The sequence below is a fragment of the Sinohyriopsis cumingii genome, chromosome 15 (genome assembly GCF_028554795.1).
Source record: "Sinohyriopsis cumingii isolate HCF-2022 chromosome 15, ASM2855479v2, whole genome shotgun sequence".
Classification (NCBI taxonomy): domain Eukaryota; kingdom Metazoa; phylum Mollusca; class Bivalvia; order Unionida; family Unionidae; genus Sinohyriopsis; species Sinohyriopsis cumingii.
Genome location: NC_142975.1, coordinates 107,664,919 through 107,686,537, shown reverse-complemented (window position 1 = coordinate 107,686,537; position 21,619 = coordinate 107,664,919). Strand labels below are relative to the sequence as shown.

The window sequence follows — 21,619 nt, the reverse complement described above, 5'->3', positions numbered from 1 at the left end:
ATATCGAGGGCGATCATCCTCTAGATAACGATAGCCAAATAAAGCGGACACCTTATAATAAGGTACAACATCATAATACCACATCACCAGTAGCAGCCGCTACAATGCTGTTTAATGCATATTAATATATTTTATGTACACGTCACTAAATCGTGTAAAAATCTTGCTTGCTCTACGCATGTACTAGCAAAATGCTGATATTTATTTGCTTGTTGATGCTTTTGCAGACATCCTTTGCGGCCGTTTGATTGCATTGCAGTGTGGTGGAAAACACCTTTCTGCATTTATTACACTGCCAATATTTCAATTTTTGTTTTAAGACTGGTTGAATGATTTCAGTCTCCCTTGAATTTGTTTCATGTAGGACTAAGATTTTTGTTTGTTTCGTGTAACTGGAGATGTTTATTTTAATTTGTTTACTTTTAATGGGATAATGCACTTTTCTTGCTAGCATTTGTTTTCTTTTCCTAAACAAAAAATGTTGCATTTAGATCTTGCGTCCTTAATTGCATTCATTCTTTCTTACCTTTTATTTTTTAACAGAATTATTGGAGATAATATCATGCAAAGGAATCCGTGCGCTTCTATACATTTTACTCAGCAACTATTGCATCAGGAAAATTAGTTCACTTTGCTCTTGTGGGAAAGTATTGATATATTTCGATTTACTGCAGCTACATACATAATAAATTATGATTTGGCAAAAGAATCCCCCAATAAGAAATTTTAACGGATTTTCCCTGATTTTAGTGAATTATTATCCTCCGCCTCTCTTTAATGTTTTGCGTTTGAGTAGGCATTTTCCGCACCTATGAAAGGGAACTAACACATCCATTACTTCCGTCGTTCTAGAATTCATGTTGTTAGCAAAAAAACGAAGTTGAAAGCTGCAGATTGAATGGAATTTGATAAAATTTGAAGTCATTTTCTGGAACTAATTTTATTGTAAGTTATATCTATTAGAGTAAAACATTTGTTCAGAGAGCCGACAGGCCAGCTGTAGTGTTTCGTGAAATGTCTCCAGTCTCTAATATGAACATCATCATGGTGGACTCGTATAGTAAACTGTTGTCACCAAGCCGAGTCCAGTTAATTTTAAAAAAAAAATTCTAAAGGACTAGGCTGTCCAGTCTTTTTAAACATTTAAACTAGTTTCTCTGCTGCTTGTGTTTAAATTTACAGTAGGAATAAAGCATTTCTCAAGATATAAATAGGAATTGAAAACTTGTCCGATTCGCCACCAAGTCCTACCATGTAAGACATCTATCCTGTTATTTATGTTTTGGGGGTCGAGGTTTTACTGCTTAAATAAAGGTACTGTGTAACGTGTTTTGATGTCGACTACCATCGTAACAAAAGTAACATTTTCAGATACATCTCGTACACTTGGGGGCCCATATTGACGCTTTTCTACAAATTAAAGTCATAATGTTTTAGTCATACTTTACTTACTCAGCTGTCTTTTTTTCTCTAATTATTTCAAATTCTCATACAAGTAAATGGACCATTTTTCAAATATGTTCATTGGCCTACATTTAATTGGCTGGAATGCGATGGAAGCTGGAATGCTGAAATTGGGTTAAGTTGAAGTATTTTCTTTAACGAAATGACTAAAAATATTAATATTGAAGAAGGTGTTTTGATGGGTTCATTTCATTCAAGAACTTAAACATTGCATGCAGTGCACGTAAACACATTAACTATTTACTTTATATCGAACTCAGAACCAAAGTTGTTAAATGTGTGTGGATTAAGTTGATGACTGACAGTGATGAAAATGGCTTGGATGTACATAGTCTGAGTGATTTTTTTTTAAACTTTGAAAGAGTTTGTACAGATGGAGGAAGGACTAGTTTAAATAGTTGAAATTGAATGAATTTAATCATTCTGAGTTAAATTGTACTATTGTAATGCAATTAGTTTCAGAGACATGATGGGCACATGTCAGAATGGGACAGATCCTGACTATACTAAAGGATTAAATGTTGCAGCAACCATCTTCTCTGCTGTTTACACCTTTTCTTCAATAACTTGTAATCACCAGGGTCCATAAACCTCTGCCACAGCATAAGTGTGGTACAATATTGTCATGGAAACAAATTTAGTTTAACAATGAGAGGTGGGAGGGGCATAGGTTTTTTTGGGCATAGGATCAATGTTACAGTAGAACTTGTCTTGAAAGACCACCCCTTCTGCTGAGAACAATGATTTCTCAGGACAGGTGGTCTCATCATAGGTCATAACACTATATAATCAATAAATCTTTGCATGGAAATCCTAGTCTCTCAAAATAGGTGGTCTCTCATAGCAGTGGTCTCTCATGGCAGGTGTTACTGTTGCATCTTGTGTTGATGTGTGAGAACTATAATCATGTGTCATAGCAGTGAATAACGGACTGAATCTAGCTTGACTTTAGGGATACAGTTAACAGGGATTTTGTATCAGCAGATAGTTTGTCAGTTTAAGGTACATATAGTAAGCATGAAAGTTGTCTATGGTGTGCTATTTAACAAGAAATTAAACTGACCCTACATACAGATGTTACTGTTATGCTGGTTCCTTTAATGTATTCTAATTTTGACAGTCTGTTACTGGTTCCTTTCATGTACTCTAATTGGTTAAGACAGACTATTACTGGTTCCTCTTCATGTACTGTAATTGGTTAAGACTTTCTGTTATTGGTTTCTTTCATGTACTATAATTGGTTAAGAAAGTTTGTTACTGGTTCCTTTCATGTACTGTAACTGGTTAAGACAATCTGTTACTGGTTTCTTTCATGTACTCTAATTAGTTAAGACAGTCTCTTAATTAGCTTGTGCATTGCTCAAAGAAAACAAATTTCAGACAAATGTTTGTTGCAATAAAATAATTATGTTCAATTAAAAAGATATTGTTTCACAAGATAAAAAAAATGAAGGAAACAACATATGTTGCAGAAGGTTTTAAGAACTACTGGACGAATTTGAATCTGATAACATACAAAAATTGTAAATTCTCTTTCTTACTTTCAGTGCAAGTGGGCATTTTTTCATGTTTTCTTGTAATATTATTATTTTCTCTTTCTATCAGTCTTTAGTCTTTTTATCAACAGATTGGCAGCATGTCTGAGAAGAGCATCAGCAGCAACCCACTGGAGCAGTTTGTTTTGCTGGCCAAGTCCATTAAAGGGGCTGCAGCAGTGGAACTCATTAAACAGGTCTTGGAGGCCCCAGGTGTCTATGTATTTGGAGAACTTCTAGATTTACCCAATATTCAAGAGGTATGAAACCTGAAAAAAGGGGGGATGGATCTTGTGAGGGATGTTAACCTTTATGGGGAGAAAATTGAGCCATGATTCTTGCAGAATCTTCTTTCTCATGCAAATTGTTCTGTATGTTTTTTTTTTGTATCACTGAAGTGAAGATGGTAATTTTTAAAATGTGTTATGATTTAAATATCATTTTCTCAGTTATGTTAAATTATCATCATATGTTTAGAAGAAAATGTGGGTTGTTGTGAGCAAACATGCATTAATGCATTAGTACATGCATAATTGTATGCAACTCCCATTCAGATAAATATAGACTTACAATCTTGTGATAGGTATGTTGGTGGCTTTCAACTTCACATTTGCCTTTTGCGATGAAATTTCTCACAGGATCCTGTAGACTCACTTTATCATATCAGTACAGTGGGAGTTACTTCCCTTTTTTGGATCAGAACATATGTACCCATGGTAAACTGACACCAGCTAACAAGAGTTTCATACCTATTATACATTCATAAGCCACTGGAATCATGGGCATTAAAATGTTTGCACTAGTTGATTTGTCAAAATAACACATTTCAGTGACCAAGTACAACCCAGTATCATTTGCACTAATAAAAACGGTCTGCACATGGCAGTTGCATGGTTCAGGAACATTGCTTAAGTGGATTGAAGAAATAAAATGGTCCAGAAGAAAGAAAGACAGAAATTGGCTCATTTTATTAGAACCTGGAAGTTTATTTTCAAATGCATCATTGAAAATTTTGAAAAACAACACACAGCTAAGGCAAAAGCAACAACTTAAAAAAAGCTGTCAAGAAATTAGGCTGACCCTTCACACAGATGTTACTATTATGCTGGTTCTTTTCATGTCCTCTAATTGGTTAAGTCAGTCTGTTACTGGTTTATTTCATGTACTCTGATTGGTTAAGACAGTTTGTTACTGGTTTCTATCATTAATCTAATTGGTTAAGATAGTTTGTTACTGGTTTCTTTCATGTACTCTAATTGGTTGGGACAATCTGTTATCTGTTAATGGTTCATTTCACATATTGTAATTGGGTAAGACAATCTGCTAATTGGCTCATGCAGTGCTCAAAGGAAAAATGGCTTTAACAGTATTTTTGTCCAGTCATTGGTATAATCACATTGATGTCAAAGCTGAGTGAGCACTAACTATAGGTATTCCAGGCGATATGTTCCACATTTGTTGCTTAAATTCTTCATTTGTACACAAAGTTTACAGCTTTTGATTGAAGTACAGTCTCCTATGGATAAATATTAATAATTTTCTAGTCTTTCAATAACTTAAAAATAAAAGTATGCAATTTGTCAGCATGGTAATAGTTTTCACAGGCTAATAAGATTTGTTTCACAAGCCTGATGGGCACATCACATGGAATACAGGAAGGGCCTGATCTGAAATTAGAGAGGCCCTGGGCATTTGGCTGTAACACTTGATTAGCACTTTCATGTTATGATGCCAAAGAACTATTACTGAATATGCACTTGATTAGCACAGTCATCATGCGAAAGGACTACTGATGTTGCACTTCATTAGCATTGTCATCATGCCAAAGGACTATTACTGATGTTGCACTTCATTAGCATTGTCATCATGCCAAAGGACTGTTACTGAATATGCACATGATTAGCACTGTCATCATGCCAAAGGACTACTTATGTTGCACTTATCAGCACTGTCATCATGCCAAGTGACTGTTACTGAATATGCACTTGATTAGCACTGTCATCATGCCAAAGGACTACTTATGTTGCACTTATTAGCACTGTCATCATGCCAAGTGACTATTACTGAATATGCATTTGATTAGCACTGTCATGATGCCAAAGGACTATTACTGATGATGCACTTGATTAGCACTGTCATCATGCCAAAGGACTATTACTGAATATGCACTTGATTAGCACTGTCATCATGCCAAAGGACTATTACTGAATATGCACTTGATTAGCACTTTCATCATGCCAAAGGACTATTACTGAATATGCACTTAATTAGCACTGTCATCATGCCAAAGGACTACTACTGAATATGCACTTGATTAGCACTGTCATCATGCCAAAGGACTATTACTGAATATGCACTTGATTAGCACTGTCATCATGCCAAAGGACTATTACTGAATATGCACTTGATTAGCACTGTCGTTATGCCAAAGGACTACTGATGTTGTACTTGATTAGCACTGTCATCATGCCAAAGGACTACTGATGTTGCACTTCATTAGCATTGTCATCATGCCAAAGGACTGTTACTGAATATGCACTTGATTAGCACTGTCATCATGCCAAAGGACTACTGATGTTGCACTTCATTAGCATTGTCATCATGCCAAAGGACTATTACTGAATATGCACTTGATTAGCACTGTCATCATGCCAAAGGAATATTACTGAAAATGCACTTGATTAGCACTGTCATCATGCCAAAGGACTATTACTGAATATGCACTTGATTAGCACTGTCATCTTGCCAAAGGACTAATGATGTTGCACTTCATTAGCACTGTCATCATGCCAAAGAACTATTACTGAATATGCACTTGATTAGCACTGTCATGTCATCATGCCAGAGGACTATTGGTGGTGCTATACAGTTTTGCATTTTGCATAGGGTTAGGATTTTAAAGAAAAAGAATGTCCCCGGCTTTCCTCACTGGTTATACTGGCTATTTAAAAAAGACCTTGTATGTCTTAGGTATAATGCAAAGAACCTTTAATTCCCTTTATTTTGGTGTATGATTGATGGGTGTACTATGGGTTATAGAGTATACAGCTTGGCCTTACTTCAAATGTGCACCTTTCAAAAAAGTGCTAGCTCTACTTGGTCATTTTCACTTCCTGAACTTCAGAGGTCAGTTGTATAAAAAAGAGCCGATAACTTTTTTTACATTTTATATATTTGGTAATTCATTCATTGCACTTTCAGAAGCTGGTATTGTCTAGTCTGGCAAAATTCATTTTCCCTATTTTAATAGCCGCTGTGTATAGTGTACTTTAGACTAATTCAGACTGATTTTTTAACACAAGAGAGCAGTCATTTTAGTTAGCAGTGTGCTTAAATCATGTAAAATTTCCAAAAGTACAGTATCCAAAAGAAATATCATCCACATTACATTAATGTAGCATAGAGGTATGCAAACATTCTCTCCACTGTGCATGTTTTAAATGCGAACTACTTCACCTTACATATGTCACTCTCTCAAAAGTACATATTATCTGGTGAGCGCCACCATAAAGAAGATGTAGGTATTATTTTTGTATGATTTAATTATGTTTATATGGCTGAAACATTTAAGTCGCAAGCATCAAAACAATCCTTATGAATAATTCTCCTGCCTTTTTCCCCACAGAACAGTATTTATGAGTGTCAGAGTCTCTAACAAGTCCAGCCTCCCCCCCCCCATGATAAAAGTGAGCTATTTTAAGAATGCACATTACATTTTGTAAACATAGCAGCCAATGTTATGCTGAATGACAGGAACATGAAACTAGCCAGAATTATTTCAGAGATATCAACAATGAATTTTACAATTAGAAAATGGAGGTAACTCATCAGCTTCATAAAGGTCAAAGGTCAAAGTGTAAAATATTTGCCTATTGTTTAATATGGAAGAAGTGAATTCACTTTCTCTTCATTTATTTTTTATTTCATTGCAAATAAATGAAAAGAAACATTTTCACCATAGATTTCTGTCACTTATTGCAACAGTTTTAAATTTAAGTTGACTCTATTCCTATATTCTAAGTCTTCTAATTTCCCCATAATTAAGGTCACCACTCACACAAACATACCTCATGGCAAATTATGTAAGCAAGAGAAAAATGATCATAATTAGCTTATTTTCATGCTTAACATCAATATGAATGTACCATTTTATTCAGAACATCATACATAATTATATGAAAATTAAAAAAAATAATTGCAAATGTTTTTTTATTTTCTTTAAGGTGGCGCTATACAGTTTTGCATTTTGCATAGGGTTAGGATTTTAAAGAAAAAGAATGTCCCCGGCTTTCCTCACTGGTTATACTGGCTATTTAAAAAAGACCTTGTATATCTTAGGTATAATACAAAGAACCTTTAATTCCCTTTATTTTGGTGTATGATTGATGGGTGTACTATGGGTTATAGAGTATACAGCTTGGCCTTACTTCAAATGTGCACCTTTCAAAAAAGTGCCAGCTCTACTTGGTCATTTTCACTTCCTGAACTTCAGAGGTCAATTGTATAAAAAAGAGCCGATAACTTTTTTTACATTTTATATATTTGGTAATTCATTCATTGCACTTTCAGAAGCTGGTATTGTCTAGTCTGGCAAAATTCATTTTCCCTATTTTAATAGCTGCTATGTATAGTGTACTTTAGACTAATTCAGACTGATTTTTTAACACAAGAGAGCAGTCATTTTAGTTAGCAGTGTGCTTAAATCATGTAAAATTTCCAAAAGTACAGTATCCAAAAGAAATATCATCCACATTACATTAATGTAGCATAGAGGTATGCCAACAGTCTCTCCACTGTGCATGTTTTAAATGCGAACTACTTCACCTTACATATGTCACTCTCTCAAAAGTACATATTATCTGGTGAGCGCCACCATTACTGAATATGCACTTGATTAGCACTGTCATCATGCCAAAGGACTATTACTGATGTTGCACTTGATTAGCACTGTCATCATGCCAAAGGACTATTACTGAATATGCACTTGATTAGCACTGTCATTATGCCAAAGGACTACTGATGTTGTACTTGATTAGCACTGTCATCATGCCAAAGGACTACTGATGTTGCACTTCATTAGCATTGTCATCATGCCAAAGGACTATTACTGAATATGCACTTGATTAGCACTGTCATCATGCCGAGTGACTGTTACTGAATATGCACTTGATTAGCACTATCATCATGCCAAAGGACTATTACTGAATATGCACTTGATTAGCACTGTCGCTATGCCAAAGGATTACTGATGTTGTACTTGATTAGCACTGTCATCATGCCAGAGGACTACTGATGTTGCACTTCATTAGCATTGTCATCATGCCAAAGGACTATTACTGAATATGCACTTGATTAGCACTGTCATCATGCCAAGTGACTATTACTGAATATGCACTTGATTAGCACTGTCATCATGCCAAATGACTAATGATGTTGCACTTCATTAGCACTGTCATCATGCCAAAGAACTATTACTGCATATGCACTTGATTAGCACTATCATGTCATCATGCCAAAGGACTATTACTGAATATGCACTTGATTAGCACTGTCATCATGCCAAAGGACTATTACTGATGTTGCACTTGATTAGCACTGTCATGATGCCAAAGGACTACTGATGTTGCACTTCATTAGCATTGTCATCATGCCAAAGGACTATTACTGAATATGCACTTGATCAGAATTGTTATCATGCCAAAGGACTACTACTGAATATGCACTTGATTAGTACTGTCATCATGCCAAAGGACTATTACTGATGTTGCACTTGATTAGTACTGTCATCATGCCAAAGGACTATTACTGATGTTGCACTTGATTAGTACTGTCATCATGCCAAAGGACTATTACTGATGTTGCACTTGATTAGTACTGTCATCATGCCAATATGACTATTCTGATGTTGCACTTGATTAGCACTGTCATCATGCCAAAGAACTACTATTGAATATGCACTTGATTAGCACTGTCATCATGTCAAAGGACTATTACTGAATATGCACTTGATTAGCACAGTCATTATGCCAAAGGACTACTGATGTTGCACTTCATTAGCATTGTCATCATGCCAAAGGACTATTACTGAATATGCACTTGATTAGTACTGTCATTATGCCAAAGGACTATTACTGATTAGAGTCAAATGGAAGTACTTGCATATAGTGCTGACAGTTAGTTCTTTTCTTGTTTTAATAGTAGATGGCATATCACATTAATAATGATTAGATTGAAATGGAATTTAAAATAAAATTAGAAATTGAATTTCATTTGACAAGCTTTTTCTAATTGGTATCGATTTCTTGTAGTGTTTCCACTAGTAGGCATTTCCCAACATTTTCTTGATTGATATTTAATTCTGTATTGTCTTATTTAGTTAGAAAATATGTTTGTTAAAGAGTGTTCTTCAGAATATATAATTTCCTATTTAATTGGTTGAAATCTTGATTCCTGAGTCAAGTTCAGTAAGTGCTGTTTTCAATGATAAACCAGCTGAGATATCCAGGATAGTTTAATTAGTATTGGTGTAATTTGTTATTTTTAATTTAATATTGCCTATATTTGGCATTTCTATAAGAAAAGATTAGGAACCACACCTGCCTCTGCACTAGAAGCAGGTTTGCAAGTGATCAGGGTGAAGTAAAAGTATGTGTCCCCATGCTTTTGTAATACTGTCTGTCTGTCAGTTCATCTGGTCATGACACTATCTAGTTTTAAATCACTACATGGAAATTCAGCAAACTTGGTTCATAAGCTGTTCCTATTAGTATCCATCTGCAAGAGGGATATATTATTTAGAGTTATATATTTTTTTATTATTATATTATTTTGACCTTCTTAAGTAGGGTCACTGCAAGTGGGAAATCATAGGTCTAAGGGATATATTATTTTGACCTTCTCCACTAGGGTCACTGGGAGTGGGGAACCATAACTCTTAACACTAACAAGTTGTAATTACAGCGACATCCTTTGTTGTTTGCAGTCAGGGCATTTTGATTTGGTCCATTCCATGCCTACATCCAATGTCTGTACATTCATCCACTTGCCCATCCCTAGAAACATGTTAGCAAGATTGTGCTAATCCAATTAACATTGACAAAAGAAATTCGACAAGTATGTTTAAGTGCATATGTAGATGACCTTATTTGATTTTCAGGCCATTGCTACAGTGTTTGCCTTTTTTAAATGGTTGTAAACTTTTTTTGACATTGACTAATTTTAAAAAAATCTAATACGATTGAGCAAAACCCGCATCCAATAGACAAATAAAATTTACAGATATTTCTTTTCAAATGTTGCTTTTCTAAGTTTATTTCAATGCCATTATGGCCATTTTTCAACTATTTTGTTTTATTCCAGTTTTGAACTTTTTAGACTTCAACTTTCTTTGGGATGAGAACACTTTTTTGATTAAATAATAAGCTCTTGAGGTAGCAAAATGAACTTTGATACACATATTTTTTAGTGACCTGATTTAATTTTCTGGTCAATACTGCAATGTATTAGTGTTTTACACATTTGCTGACTCCTTGCATTTTAACATTTTTTTCATAGCAAGATTAAGTAAAAAGCACTTTAGAGAGACAAATTATATTAATCATGCATGTTTGTGTGCATATAGATGACCTGAATAGATTTGTATGTGTAATTATAGCAATATGTTCAATTTTTCTAAACTTTTAAACTTTTGGGGACTAGATTTTTTGTTATGATTATTTGCATTGGGTGTATGCATGTTTTACAAACAGAAAACTAGTTTGAACCAAGATTTGTGCATACTTTCATAGCAATGGGACATAATGTATGTGACAGATTTTGTGTAATGACCTGGAGGTCATGCGATGCACTGTGTTCCCCAGAAAACTACTATTGGACCCCCAAGTTATTTGAGACTTTGCACCATGTGACCCCCATAATTGGCTGTAAACCCAGAATTTTGGAAATTATGAATCCTGGAATTTATATTTTCCCTAATTTGGTTGAAAGACAAAAAAGTAAAATCTTAATTGGCAATGTACATAAGGACATTAAGAAGACTTTAGATTTATAATAATATTTTTTTTAAATCAATGAAACCAAAAGATAGTGACATTTATAGTCTAAAAGATTGATTCTGAGACAGTTTGATTGATTTGAAATGAGTGTAATGATTAACACACTCTAACAGACTCATTATTTTTTCACCTTGACCTCAGTTTTACTATGAGGACCCTCAATTTCTGATGTCTGAGGGTCCAGGGTTAACAGGGTCAAATGCTTGCTGAGACGTTAGTCCTACAGTATGAAGCACTGGGTCTTATATATATGAAGTGGGGGGGAGGCTCTCCGTGAAGCTTTGTTTTGGCCATTTGTGATTAGATTTTATTCTTTAGTCAAAAACAATTGACTCTTATTTTAGCTGAATTTGACATTTCTCAGCTGCAGATGTACTGTTATTTTTCTAGCACCTTAAATAGTTGTCAAAAGTTTTTGAAAAAGATAGCCATTTGATTGTGCCTGGATTTACTTTGGAAAAAGGTATCATAATATATGGCATTGATTATTAGAGTAGTAAGATGTTGATTCCCCATCATAAATATCAGGATCAATGTCCTACATTGTAGGACTAAATAAGCCATCTGATCCCTTGGTTAGGGTTGGGGGTGATGATTTATAATAAAAATTGCCTTATTTGCCATTATGAGTCTTGCAAGTGCTTCTAGCTTATAATATAAACAGCGCATATATGGAAACCATGTTATAATTGCTTCCAAAGAATCTGAATGAATTAAATGAACCAATGAATAATTTAATGTATGACATTACTCAGACCAGCATTAAACATTATGTAATCAATATCCTTTCTTTCCAGTTGTCACAGGGTTCAAATGCACCACACTTTGATCTTCTGAATTTATTTGCCTATGGAACCTTTAGAGACTACAGAGGTATGGTTTAGTTTATGAAGTTGCATGTTAACAGCCTTGGCTGTAAATACTGTATTCTGCTGAATGAATGCATGTGGAATGTGAAAGCATGTGAGGAGAGTGCATCTAGATGTACTTAAGACCCAAGAGCAAAAATATCTTGTTCTTAGTGCACTTTTAATGTTTTTCAGATCTGTTGTTGATATGATCTGATTTAGATAAAATTAGAAACATTACTCTAACTCTGTCAGTCAAAAAAAAGCTTGTGCTGATGTCATTTTTCCACCAAAATATGCTTGTGTATGTGTATTGAGTAGAATTGCAAAGTTCCAAGTGGTGTGGCACCTGTATTTGTCATGTTTTTTGTTTGGAATTCATTTATCTATGGATATTTTGTGTGTGGAAGTTATAAGTGACACAAGTCCATCAAGTCTGACTTCAAACTATGAATGTTTTCACACTGTATCAGAGTCATACAGGGTCTGTTTTAAAACAGGTAATTTAGTATGGACATTGTCAGCATGATTAAGCAAAAATTACTCCAGGTATAATTTAGTAGGCATATTTGTGTTTATATATACATGTATAGGATCTTTAAAATAGGTCACCATGACCTATATTGCATGCTTTATCATCTTCACTAAAGGTGTTTTTTTTTAAGATTAGTCTCTTGCGTACTATTGACTATACAGGTACAAGTATACCTTTATCGGTCATAAAGTGATGCAATTTATAAATCATCTCAGCTTTTAACTCATGTGCATGAGCTGACGGCTTCAGTTGACAAGGGGATACAACAAAATGTTATCATCTTTAAATATTATAAGGCATTATGTTTGATACCACACCTGAGGTTGTTGAGTTAAAACATTTGTGATACGTAATCTGGCTGTGAAATTCTTTCCTGTAGGACTGAAAACAACAAGTAATTGTTGACAGTTCATGTTCTGACAAGTTTCCAGAAGTCAATGGAGTGTTATACAGGGAATGGACCTTAGGTCCCTCCTCATTCTTTTATTGGTCTGTGATCTGCCAGATTGCATCTCATCCAGGACTCAGCTCATTGCCAACAACTGGAAGGTCTTTATCAATCAAGACTGTGGAGCTCATCAAGGCAATCTGGTTAACTAATTAATGTTGCAAACTTGGGGGAGAGGGAAACATTGGGGGATATCTTTTTGTCTGGATCGGTGCAATGTTCTCAAATTAATCAGAAAATGGACCCAAGTATTATCCATGTACAGTGTCATGCAGCAATATAGACTACCATCAGATATTAGAAATCAAGCATCACTAGTGAGATGATTGGAGAACTTGATGGGGAGCTGGGTATGGAAGTCCATACACTAACCATGATAAGTACAAAGTTGAGGTAGTGCTGCATCATTGAGCAAGAAACACACACAATACAAGCAGTGATTGAACTAAACCATTTTTAGGAAGAGAAAATGTGGGAAAGGGATTTGCAACACAAACTTGGATTTCCTTAGAAATTGGTTCAGCATGTTTGCAGTGGGCTTAGTTGAACTATTCTGTCATCTGACAATTTTAACCATGTATTTTAAGGTTTTTATATTTTTAGCCTTTGCATCTTACTTTTGGGATACATTTTACATAATTTAACATCATTACTTTTTATATTATTTTATGTTTACATTTATTTGGAAGGATATATTTTCCATGGGTATTTTGTTGCTATTCCACACTTTATTTTTGCTTTGAGAAATTTGTTGTTAATTGGTATCAAATAGTTGGATTTTTTTGCTCAGTTGATGTTAATGGCTGTTACACACATTTATGCTGTCTTCTGAGAGTTCATGTTTCAATTTATAACTTTTTGCAATCACTTAATTTTAGATCTGTGTTGTTGCTTCTTAAATCAGTATATTACAATATTTCAGTCGATATTGTTTTTCATTTGATTACCCACCCTACCATATAACTGTCTATCATTCCATCAAGCAATTGATAATAAAACCTGATTTAATAAATAAGCTTTTACAGTAGTATGTACTATTAATTATAGCATAGTAGTTGTAATAGTTGGTTGCCTTTTTATGGCAACAGAATTATACAGCTAGTGTGTGTGTGTGATTTGGAATTTTAAAGTTTTTTTTAAAAAAATTCAGTCATATCGCTACGATGTCTGCAGTGTGGCAGTTTATAGTAATGTCTAGCACTGGGGCATCATGCCACAGACATGTAGCATGATATCCCAACTTATCCTGACACCAGACCAACCAGTCCTAACACTAAACTCTTAATGCTGAGTGCCATTTTTTATAAGTATTTGGTTGAACTTGGCCTGGTTTTGAACTCGCAACCTCCTGCATTGGAGGTGTATGCTCTAACCACTTAGGCCACCAGAGTGGTCAATTCAGTTAGATATAATGTCTGTGTTAGGACTAGTGATTGCGAATAATTACTTGAGGCAATCAAAATTATCAGAAATTTAACACAAACACCCTGTAATAGTTTTCTCACTGTAGTGTAGGGCATAAGTAATGTTACTAAACCTACTATATTTTCATACTATATTTTTTGTACTTAGTATAATAACATTTGACAAGGAGCATAACTTAAATTGTATCCTTTAGTGTTCAGGAAATAAACCTGAGGGGGGTCATATCCCATGAAACTTTCCTGTTTGTTGTTGTGGGTTTAACACCATTTTTCAGCACTTGATAGGCTATACAATTCAGCCGTTATAACTGATGGAAAACCCAGGCAAGAATCACTGACGCAGGTAAGTTACTGACATTTTTTATCACATACCCACATTGGTTGATCCCAAGATTTGAACTCACATGGACAGAGGTGAGATGGCAGTGATAAGTAAAGGCGAGTGCTTTCAACCACTCAGCCACCAGGGACTCCTTCCCAGTAATAGTACAATAAATGTAAAAGTGTCCAGAGCATCCTGATTATCTTTTTACAGTTCAGTTGTTCTAATACGTATACATGAAGCTGGCATAGATAAAATGACAGGTGCTTCTACAAATTGCTTTTCCATGGGTAAATTGATACTCTAATGTTTTACTTTTAGCGGTGTATCTTGTACCTAATTCTAATTTCAGAGAACCAATCAAAGCTCCCACCTTTGACAGAAGCTCAAGTTAACAAACTGCGTCATCTTACCATTGTCTCCTTAGCAACAAAAACCAAAGTAAGTTATCATCTTTTTTGTCTGTTCGTCAGTCCACCTCTGTCTATCCAGTCATATTTATTATAGCCACCAAAGTTCCATAACCCTTTCACCTTCCTGTCATTGAGTAGGTGATTTTCCTATTACACTTAGGTATGGATGAAAATTATGCCTGGTACTGTGCTAGTTCAAAGTCAGACACTTTGGAGAAATTAGCACTGTCAGTAAAAGAAAATGCTGTTGTTTGGTAGATTTAATAGCATAAAGGGAACTTGCCGTTTTGTCCAAAATAGGTGAAACTTGTAATGATGTGTGTGGACTGTTGAGCTGGCTTGTACCATTGCACTAATTCAGATGCATTGAACACATGGCTACTATAGATACAGTGGGCTTTCCTTATGTTTAGACAAACAGTTGTAATAGATGCATGTTAAAATGATAAAAATGAATGAGTATATGGATTAGATGACTGGACTACATGTATCTCATGTGAGACCACAGCTGTAGTGGCTAGTCAAGGTAACAACTGATGCACGAACTGTGCTTCTGTGATCATATTGCGGCTTTTACTCCAAGGTTACTAAAAGTTTGTGGCTTTCACCAGGTAAAATCTGGCTTCCAGGTGTGGCCAGTGATGATACTTTTCACGGGGTTCTTATGGTCTTTGAAGGTCCATGACAGTTTGGGAAAAATAGGCAGCATTTTCAAGGTCTTGAAAGTTTGGGAAAAATGATGTAGCACTTTCAAGGTCTTGAAAGTTTGGGAAAAATGAGGTAGCATTTTCAAGGCCTTGAAAGTTTGGGAAACGCGAGCAGATTACCTTGAGGTCTTTAAAAGTTTTTGAAAATTGAAATAAACCCAAAGAATTTAATTTCTTTCCATAATCACAAATAAAATTGTCTAAGGTTGTTAGATTTGGATGCAGTTGACTTTTCCTGGTTTCTTTCTTTTGATTAATTATAGTTTGAATTTCATCATTAAACAATATTGTAGTATTTTGCATTCATTGTTTTCTCAAATAACATAACTTGTATACAAAATGTTAGTGAAAATTGGTCTTGGAAATGTATGTGGTCTTTAAAAGTTTGGGAAAAGTCTTTGAATTTATCATTCAGAATTTTATATGAACCTGATTAAGTTTCTGGTTTAATGAGCTCAGTATAAACCTCTACTTTGATATTATAGGAAAGAATGTTCTTTCTTACTGTGTTTTTATACCCTGTCAGTGGTCAACATATTTCACTGTTAACTTCAGCCAGAATTATCAGCATGATAATTATCAATACAATGGCCGCTGATGACTACTGAAAACTTTTTTGTGGTGAGCTATATATCGTTGATTGCATTCAGGATTTTTAGTTGATTTACACAACTTATGTTTTACATATATTGATTCGATTTAAAAGTTTTGATTTTTGCAACAGAAATGGGGACAGTGTTAAATAATGCAAACTGTGTAATCACATTATTTAGCAAGCTGGCTTTCCCTCAGATGGTAAGGAATCTTTGAATTGGTATTGAGAAGGCATCCAGAAACTCTGGATATGTCTTATTTAATCATTTATATTCTGACTGACTTCAAAATACTCCTGCTGGACACTTAAGGTTATGGATGTAAATCATCTTCATTATTCTTATACTTCATGGCTGTAAACTGAATGCTATCAAACATCTTATCTAACATAACAAGCAGTGGATGGCAAACCTTCCCATAACATGTGTCAGACTGCATCAAGCAATGGTCATACTTACTTCCTAATTCTGGTTTCACACTTCTACAAATAAAGTAGATTAAGGAATACTCTGCCATTCCCATGTGATCCCATCTAAATTGTTATGCATACTGTCAAGCATCAGACAGAATTTCTACTCTAAATTGTTGGAATTGATATAACATTGAATACTGTTGCAGAAGAGAACCCTTGGTAAAAGGACCAATCAGTCAAACAAGGTGGGAGTTTTATTAATTGGCTACAGGTAGCCACAGTGGTTTATTTGGTTGGGTGTTGAACCCACAAGCCAGGCAACATGGGTTTGATACCTTCCAAGGCCAGTATGAGTCAGCTGCAAATGTGTGTTGTTCCGTAAATCACCCATTTCCTTGGCATGATGTAGCAAACAATGTGTTCATACAACAATCCAAATTTTGGTACCATATATACTTTATTATTAGAAGAGACCAACTGCAAGCTGCATAGACCCAGAACTGCTGGCTCATTATGTGACAGCAGATCTGGGTCTGTGCAGTTTGTTGAGAGTAATCAGTACAGTAAACAACATACACCCTGATCTGCAGGTGCATTATGCTATGGCGGATCTGGATCTTTGTTGTTTGCAGTTTGAGTTGATTTTTAAGTGAGTATATATGGTAATTGGTTATTTAGTAGTAAACACAGTCAAATATGTTTGATAATGCCACTGATTAGGTTTTTAAAATTGAAAAGAATCATTAGAAAGACCACTTTTTGCGGAGGTAATGCAGGGAGCATGACCCAACATAAGAGAAAGAGATGTGATTGAGATGAAAGTTTTTAATCCAGAGAAGTCAGTAAGCTTCAGCAGCAAATGGTTGAAACAATTCTAATGGCTAAGAGTCAACATAATATTGAATATGATGATTTTTTTTTTGTTATTGCTGGATTCACAGACATTCACTAAAAGCTATCTACATGTAAGAGAGCTTTATGTCAGCCTATAATAATCAGTGATTTATTGTGCATTATTTAATTTCATTTCCAACTTAAGTATATTTAGTTAGCATTTTGCAAAACTTTTACATAACTATTGTGACATTATACAGTTTGTTCTGGTTTCAGTGCATTCCATACAGGGTTTTACTTGATGAGTTAGATATACACAACTTGAGAAATCTGGAGGTAAGTCAAGAGTTATGGTCAGGGTTTATTTCAGAGATATATGTTACTTCATACTGCATACACTTTCCCTTTTATCAAATGACATTTATACTTATTTAAACTAACACAGTCAAAAGAGAATTACTCATGAGGAAGAAGTTGTTAAAGGCTGAATTCAGCATGACTCATCAAATGGGACCAGCAGAAATATGCATGATGCTATCTTCCTTTTGTAAGACATCCTGTTTTGAAGTTGAGTTAGTCCACATTAGTAAAATCTAGGCTTACTGTGAGGCTTAAAATGATGTGATCATGTATTTATGATGTCGTAAAAATGGTGTGATCATTTCATGATGATGTCAACAAAATGATGTGATCATTTCATGATGATGTGATCAAAATGATGTGATCATTTCATTATGCTGTCATCAAAATGGTGTGATCATTTCATTGTGATGTCATCAAAATGATGTGATCATTTCATGATGATGTCATCAAAATGATGTGATCATTTCATTGTGATGTCATCAAAATACTGTGGTTTCATTGTTTTTGACAAAATTTTAAAAAATAGTTTTGTTTATAAAACTGTATCTTTCACAGATGTACTTTTATTTATGATTTTTTAATCACATGATTGACATGCATCACATATGTCATAACAGTATCAAAATGGAATGTTGTAAAACATAATCAGGCCAAATTCAGCTTTCAGAAGGAAATAAAATTTCAGATAATAAACAAACACACCTCCCAAAACATAAACACATGTCATGTTTTAGTTATTTACTAATGTATGTGAATGTGTTACGTATTCCTTTGTAAGACTGAGAATCCTCCTACAATTTTCAGGAGTGTACTTGTTTTATGTCAGAAGTTTATGTAATTTCTCAAGTCCACTGAATATTTTCCCATTTGTTGAGTAAGCTTCTTATATGAATACAGGCCTTCTATAAATATATCTTGCCTGTGTGTTTGGTATCCCCAGTCAAGGTCTCCCTGCCTATTACATCAAAATTGTAAATAGAAAATTGTTGGTTTTAGTATCAACACTTCCTATTTATATCGTGATGTCTTTCACACTATCACCTATAGTTTGTGCAAGAGAATTAATATTATTTCCAAATAATATTGTGGATAGAATATGATGTTATTTTGGTATAAATCAGAGCAAGATATTTTTTCCAGCTATTGACAGATGGAAACTAAACGAAAAAAAAGTGTCAGGTCCCTAACCCAGAACAATAAATTGTAGGTCCCTAATAGCAATATACCATGGTCTGTATCATGGTATATTCAGAAATACTGCAGTACAAAATCTTATGTTGTACCCAGCTCTTGATTTCAGTAGTAGTGTCATGCTGAAAAAATCCACCACCAGCTTATCCTTTTTTCCCTTTTTTGTGGTTTTGACAAGAGGAGTGTATGTTATTCAACTTGTGCATTTTTGATACATTTTCATATGCCTACTATTAGTAAGATATATTAAGTTCTCATGTTCATTCTCCTATTACCAGCATTGTTTCTGTTCCATAGCCCGAGTTGTCATCTGTCTACAGTTATCAAACTATGTGGATGGCTTGCATTTGGGATAGGGAAGAGTGCTTTCAAGTTTGGGTCAAAAACTCAAAACCTTAAAGTAATAGTGACTGAAAGAAGAAAAATGGTTTCTGCACAATAACTCAAGTTCTCATATATCTACAGTTACAAACTTTGTGAATAGCTTGTACTCAAGGAAGAACCCTGTTTATCTAGGGATCAAAATGTCCGAAGTCAAGGTTACTGTAACTGAAAAAGAATAATAACTTATGTTCTCCATCATCTACGGTTGCCAGACCTTGTGGATGGTTTGCACTTGGGGTTAGGAAAAACCCTGTTGGTTTTGGGTTCAAAAGGGCAAAGGTTAAGGTTACTGTGGCTGACCTCAGAATAGTTGAATCTTTCCATCAGTGTATAGTATAGGAAAACATTTTTGTTCAGGTATTTACCCATGCCAAAGTTTCTGAAAAGTACTATGCTTAGAGACCTGCCAACCCTGAAGAGTCTGTCTCAGTAAGGCAGTTGATTTTTTTTTCCGTAAGTTTGACCAGTTTTCAGTAATGTGTAACAAAATATCATAAACTGCTACTGTAAAGCTGGAATATGTGATTCAGAGTTCGGTATTTGAAACATGCAGCAATGATAAACCTTATGTTCAACTGAAAAGTTTGTAAAGTATGCATAGAATTAATTTACCATAAGTACAGTTGCACAAACTTTAGTTCCAAACCCTATGCAGCTCAATGGCTTGTTGCCGTCTCTCACTGGACATAATTCTTGGAAATTCTTTTTCCATTTCACATGACGATGGCAATCATATATCCTGTCCTGAGACATACTCAAATTGGCATGTAATGTCAAACAAACATAATTGTGTCCCTTCCAGCTTTTATTCACAATAATCTGAATATTCCTTGGTATTCTTCTGTCATCAGTGTCAAGCCATGTACAATGGACAGTGCTATCATCATTGGCAAGCCATGTACAGTTAGTGCCATTTTATATAAAGTTAGTGGGTAACAGTTTTGTAAACCATTGTAGGTAAGCCCTTTTCACATTATTCATTTAGGAGCATCTTCTTGGATTTTAGTGGTTTGTAAGTCTACATATGAAGGTACAGGTCTCCCCCATTATACTATTTCTCTGGATACAGTGTGGTCATGCCATGCACCCTGTATATAAAGGTACAGGTCTCCCCCATTATACCATTTCTCAGGATACAGTGTGGTCATGCCATGCACCCTGTATATGAAGGTACAGGTCTCCCCCATTATACTATTTCTCAGGATACAGTGTGGTCATGCCATGCACCCTGTATGTAAAGGTACAGGTCTCCCCCATTATACTATTTCTCAGGATACAGTGTGGTCACGCCATGCACCCTGTATATAAAGGTACAGGTCTCCCCCATTATACTATTTCTCAGGATACAGTGTGGTCATGCCATGCACCCTGTATATGAAGGTACAGGTCTCCCCCATTATACTGTTTCTCAGGATACAGTGTGGTCATGCCATGCACCCTGTATATAAAGGTACAGGTCTCCCCCATTATACTATTTCTCAGGATACAGTGTGGTCATGCCATGCACCCTGTATATAAAGGTACAGGTCTCCCCCATTATACGATTTCTCTGGATACAGTGTGGTCATGCCATGCACCCTGTATATGAAGGTACAGGTCTCCCCCATTATACTATTTCTCTGGATACAGTGTGGTCATGCCGTGCACCCTGTATATAAAGGTACAGGTCTCCCCCATTATACTATTTCTCTGGATACAGTGTGGTCATGCCGTGCACTCTGTATATGAAGGTATATGTCTCCCCCATTATACTGTTTCCTTGGATACAGTGTGGTCATGCCATGCACCATGTATATGAAGGTACAGGTCTCCCCCATTATACTATTTCTCTCCCCCATTATACTATTTCTCTGGATACAGTGTGGACATACTATGCACCCTGACAAAACATTTAAAACAGATAGATGTAGATTCTTTGACAGGAAAATTTATGACATGATTTTATTCAAATTGGACCAAGGTGAAACTTTGTAGCTACAGCCTGTATTTAGCTACAAAAGCTATTATACAGGGTAACAAAGCTATATGAAAGCTGAAATTGCCATCAAGTCACCTTACTGAGATGTGTATCCATACCGTGTCAGTGACATA

General features: G+C 35.1%; 1 protein-coding gene across 1 annotated transcript in view; it reads left to right on the top strand.

Annotated features, from left to right (window-relative positions):
* Window positions 1–817: 817 nt before the first annotated feature.
* Window positions 818–21,619, top strand: part of LOC149782438 (COP9 signalosome complex subunit 7b-like) — a 47,726-nt gene continuing 26,924 nt past the window's right edge. Inside the window, exons 1-5 of the mRNA XM_089933842.1 lie at window positions 818–945; window positions 3,092–3,259; window positions 11,851–11,926; window positions 14,983–15,071; window positions 17,867–17,926. Of these exons, the coding sequence (XP_089789968.1) occupies window positions 3,101–3,259; window positions 11,851–11,926; window positions 14,983–15,071; window positions 17,867–17,926 (384 nt within the window). The 5' untranslated portion in view covers window positions 818–945; window positions 3,092–3,100. The remainder of the gene's footprint in view (window positions 946–3,091; window positions 3,260–11,850; window positions 11,927–14,982; window positions 15,072–17,866; window positions 17,927–21,619) is intronic.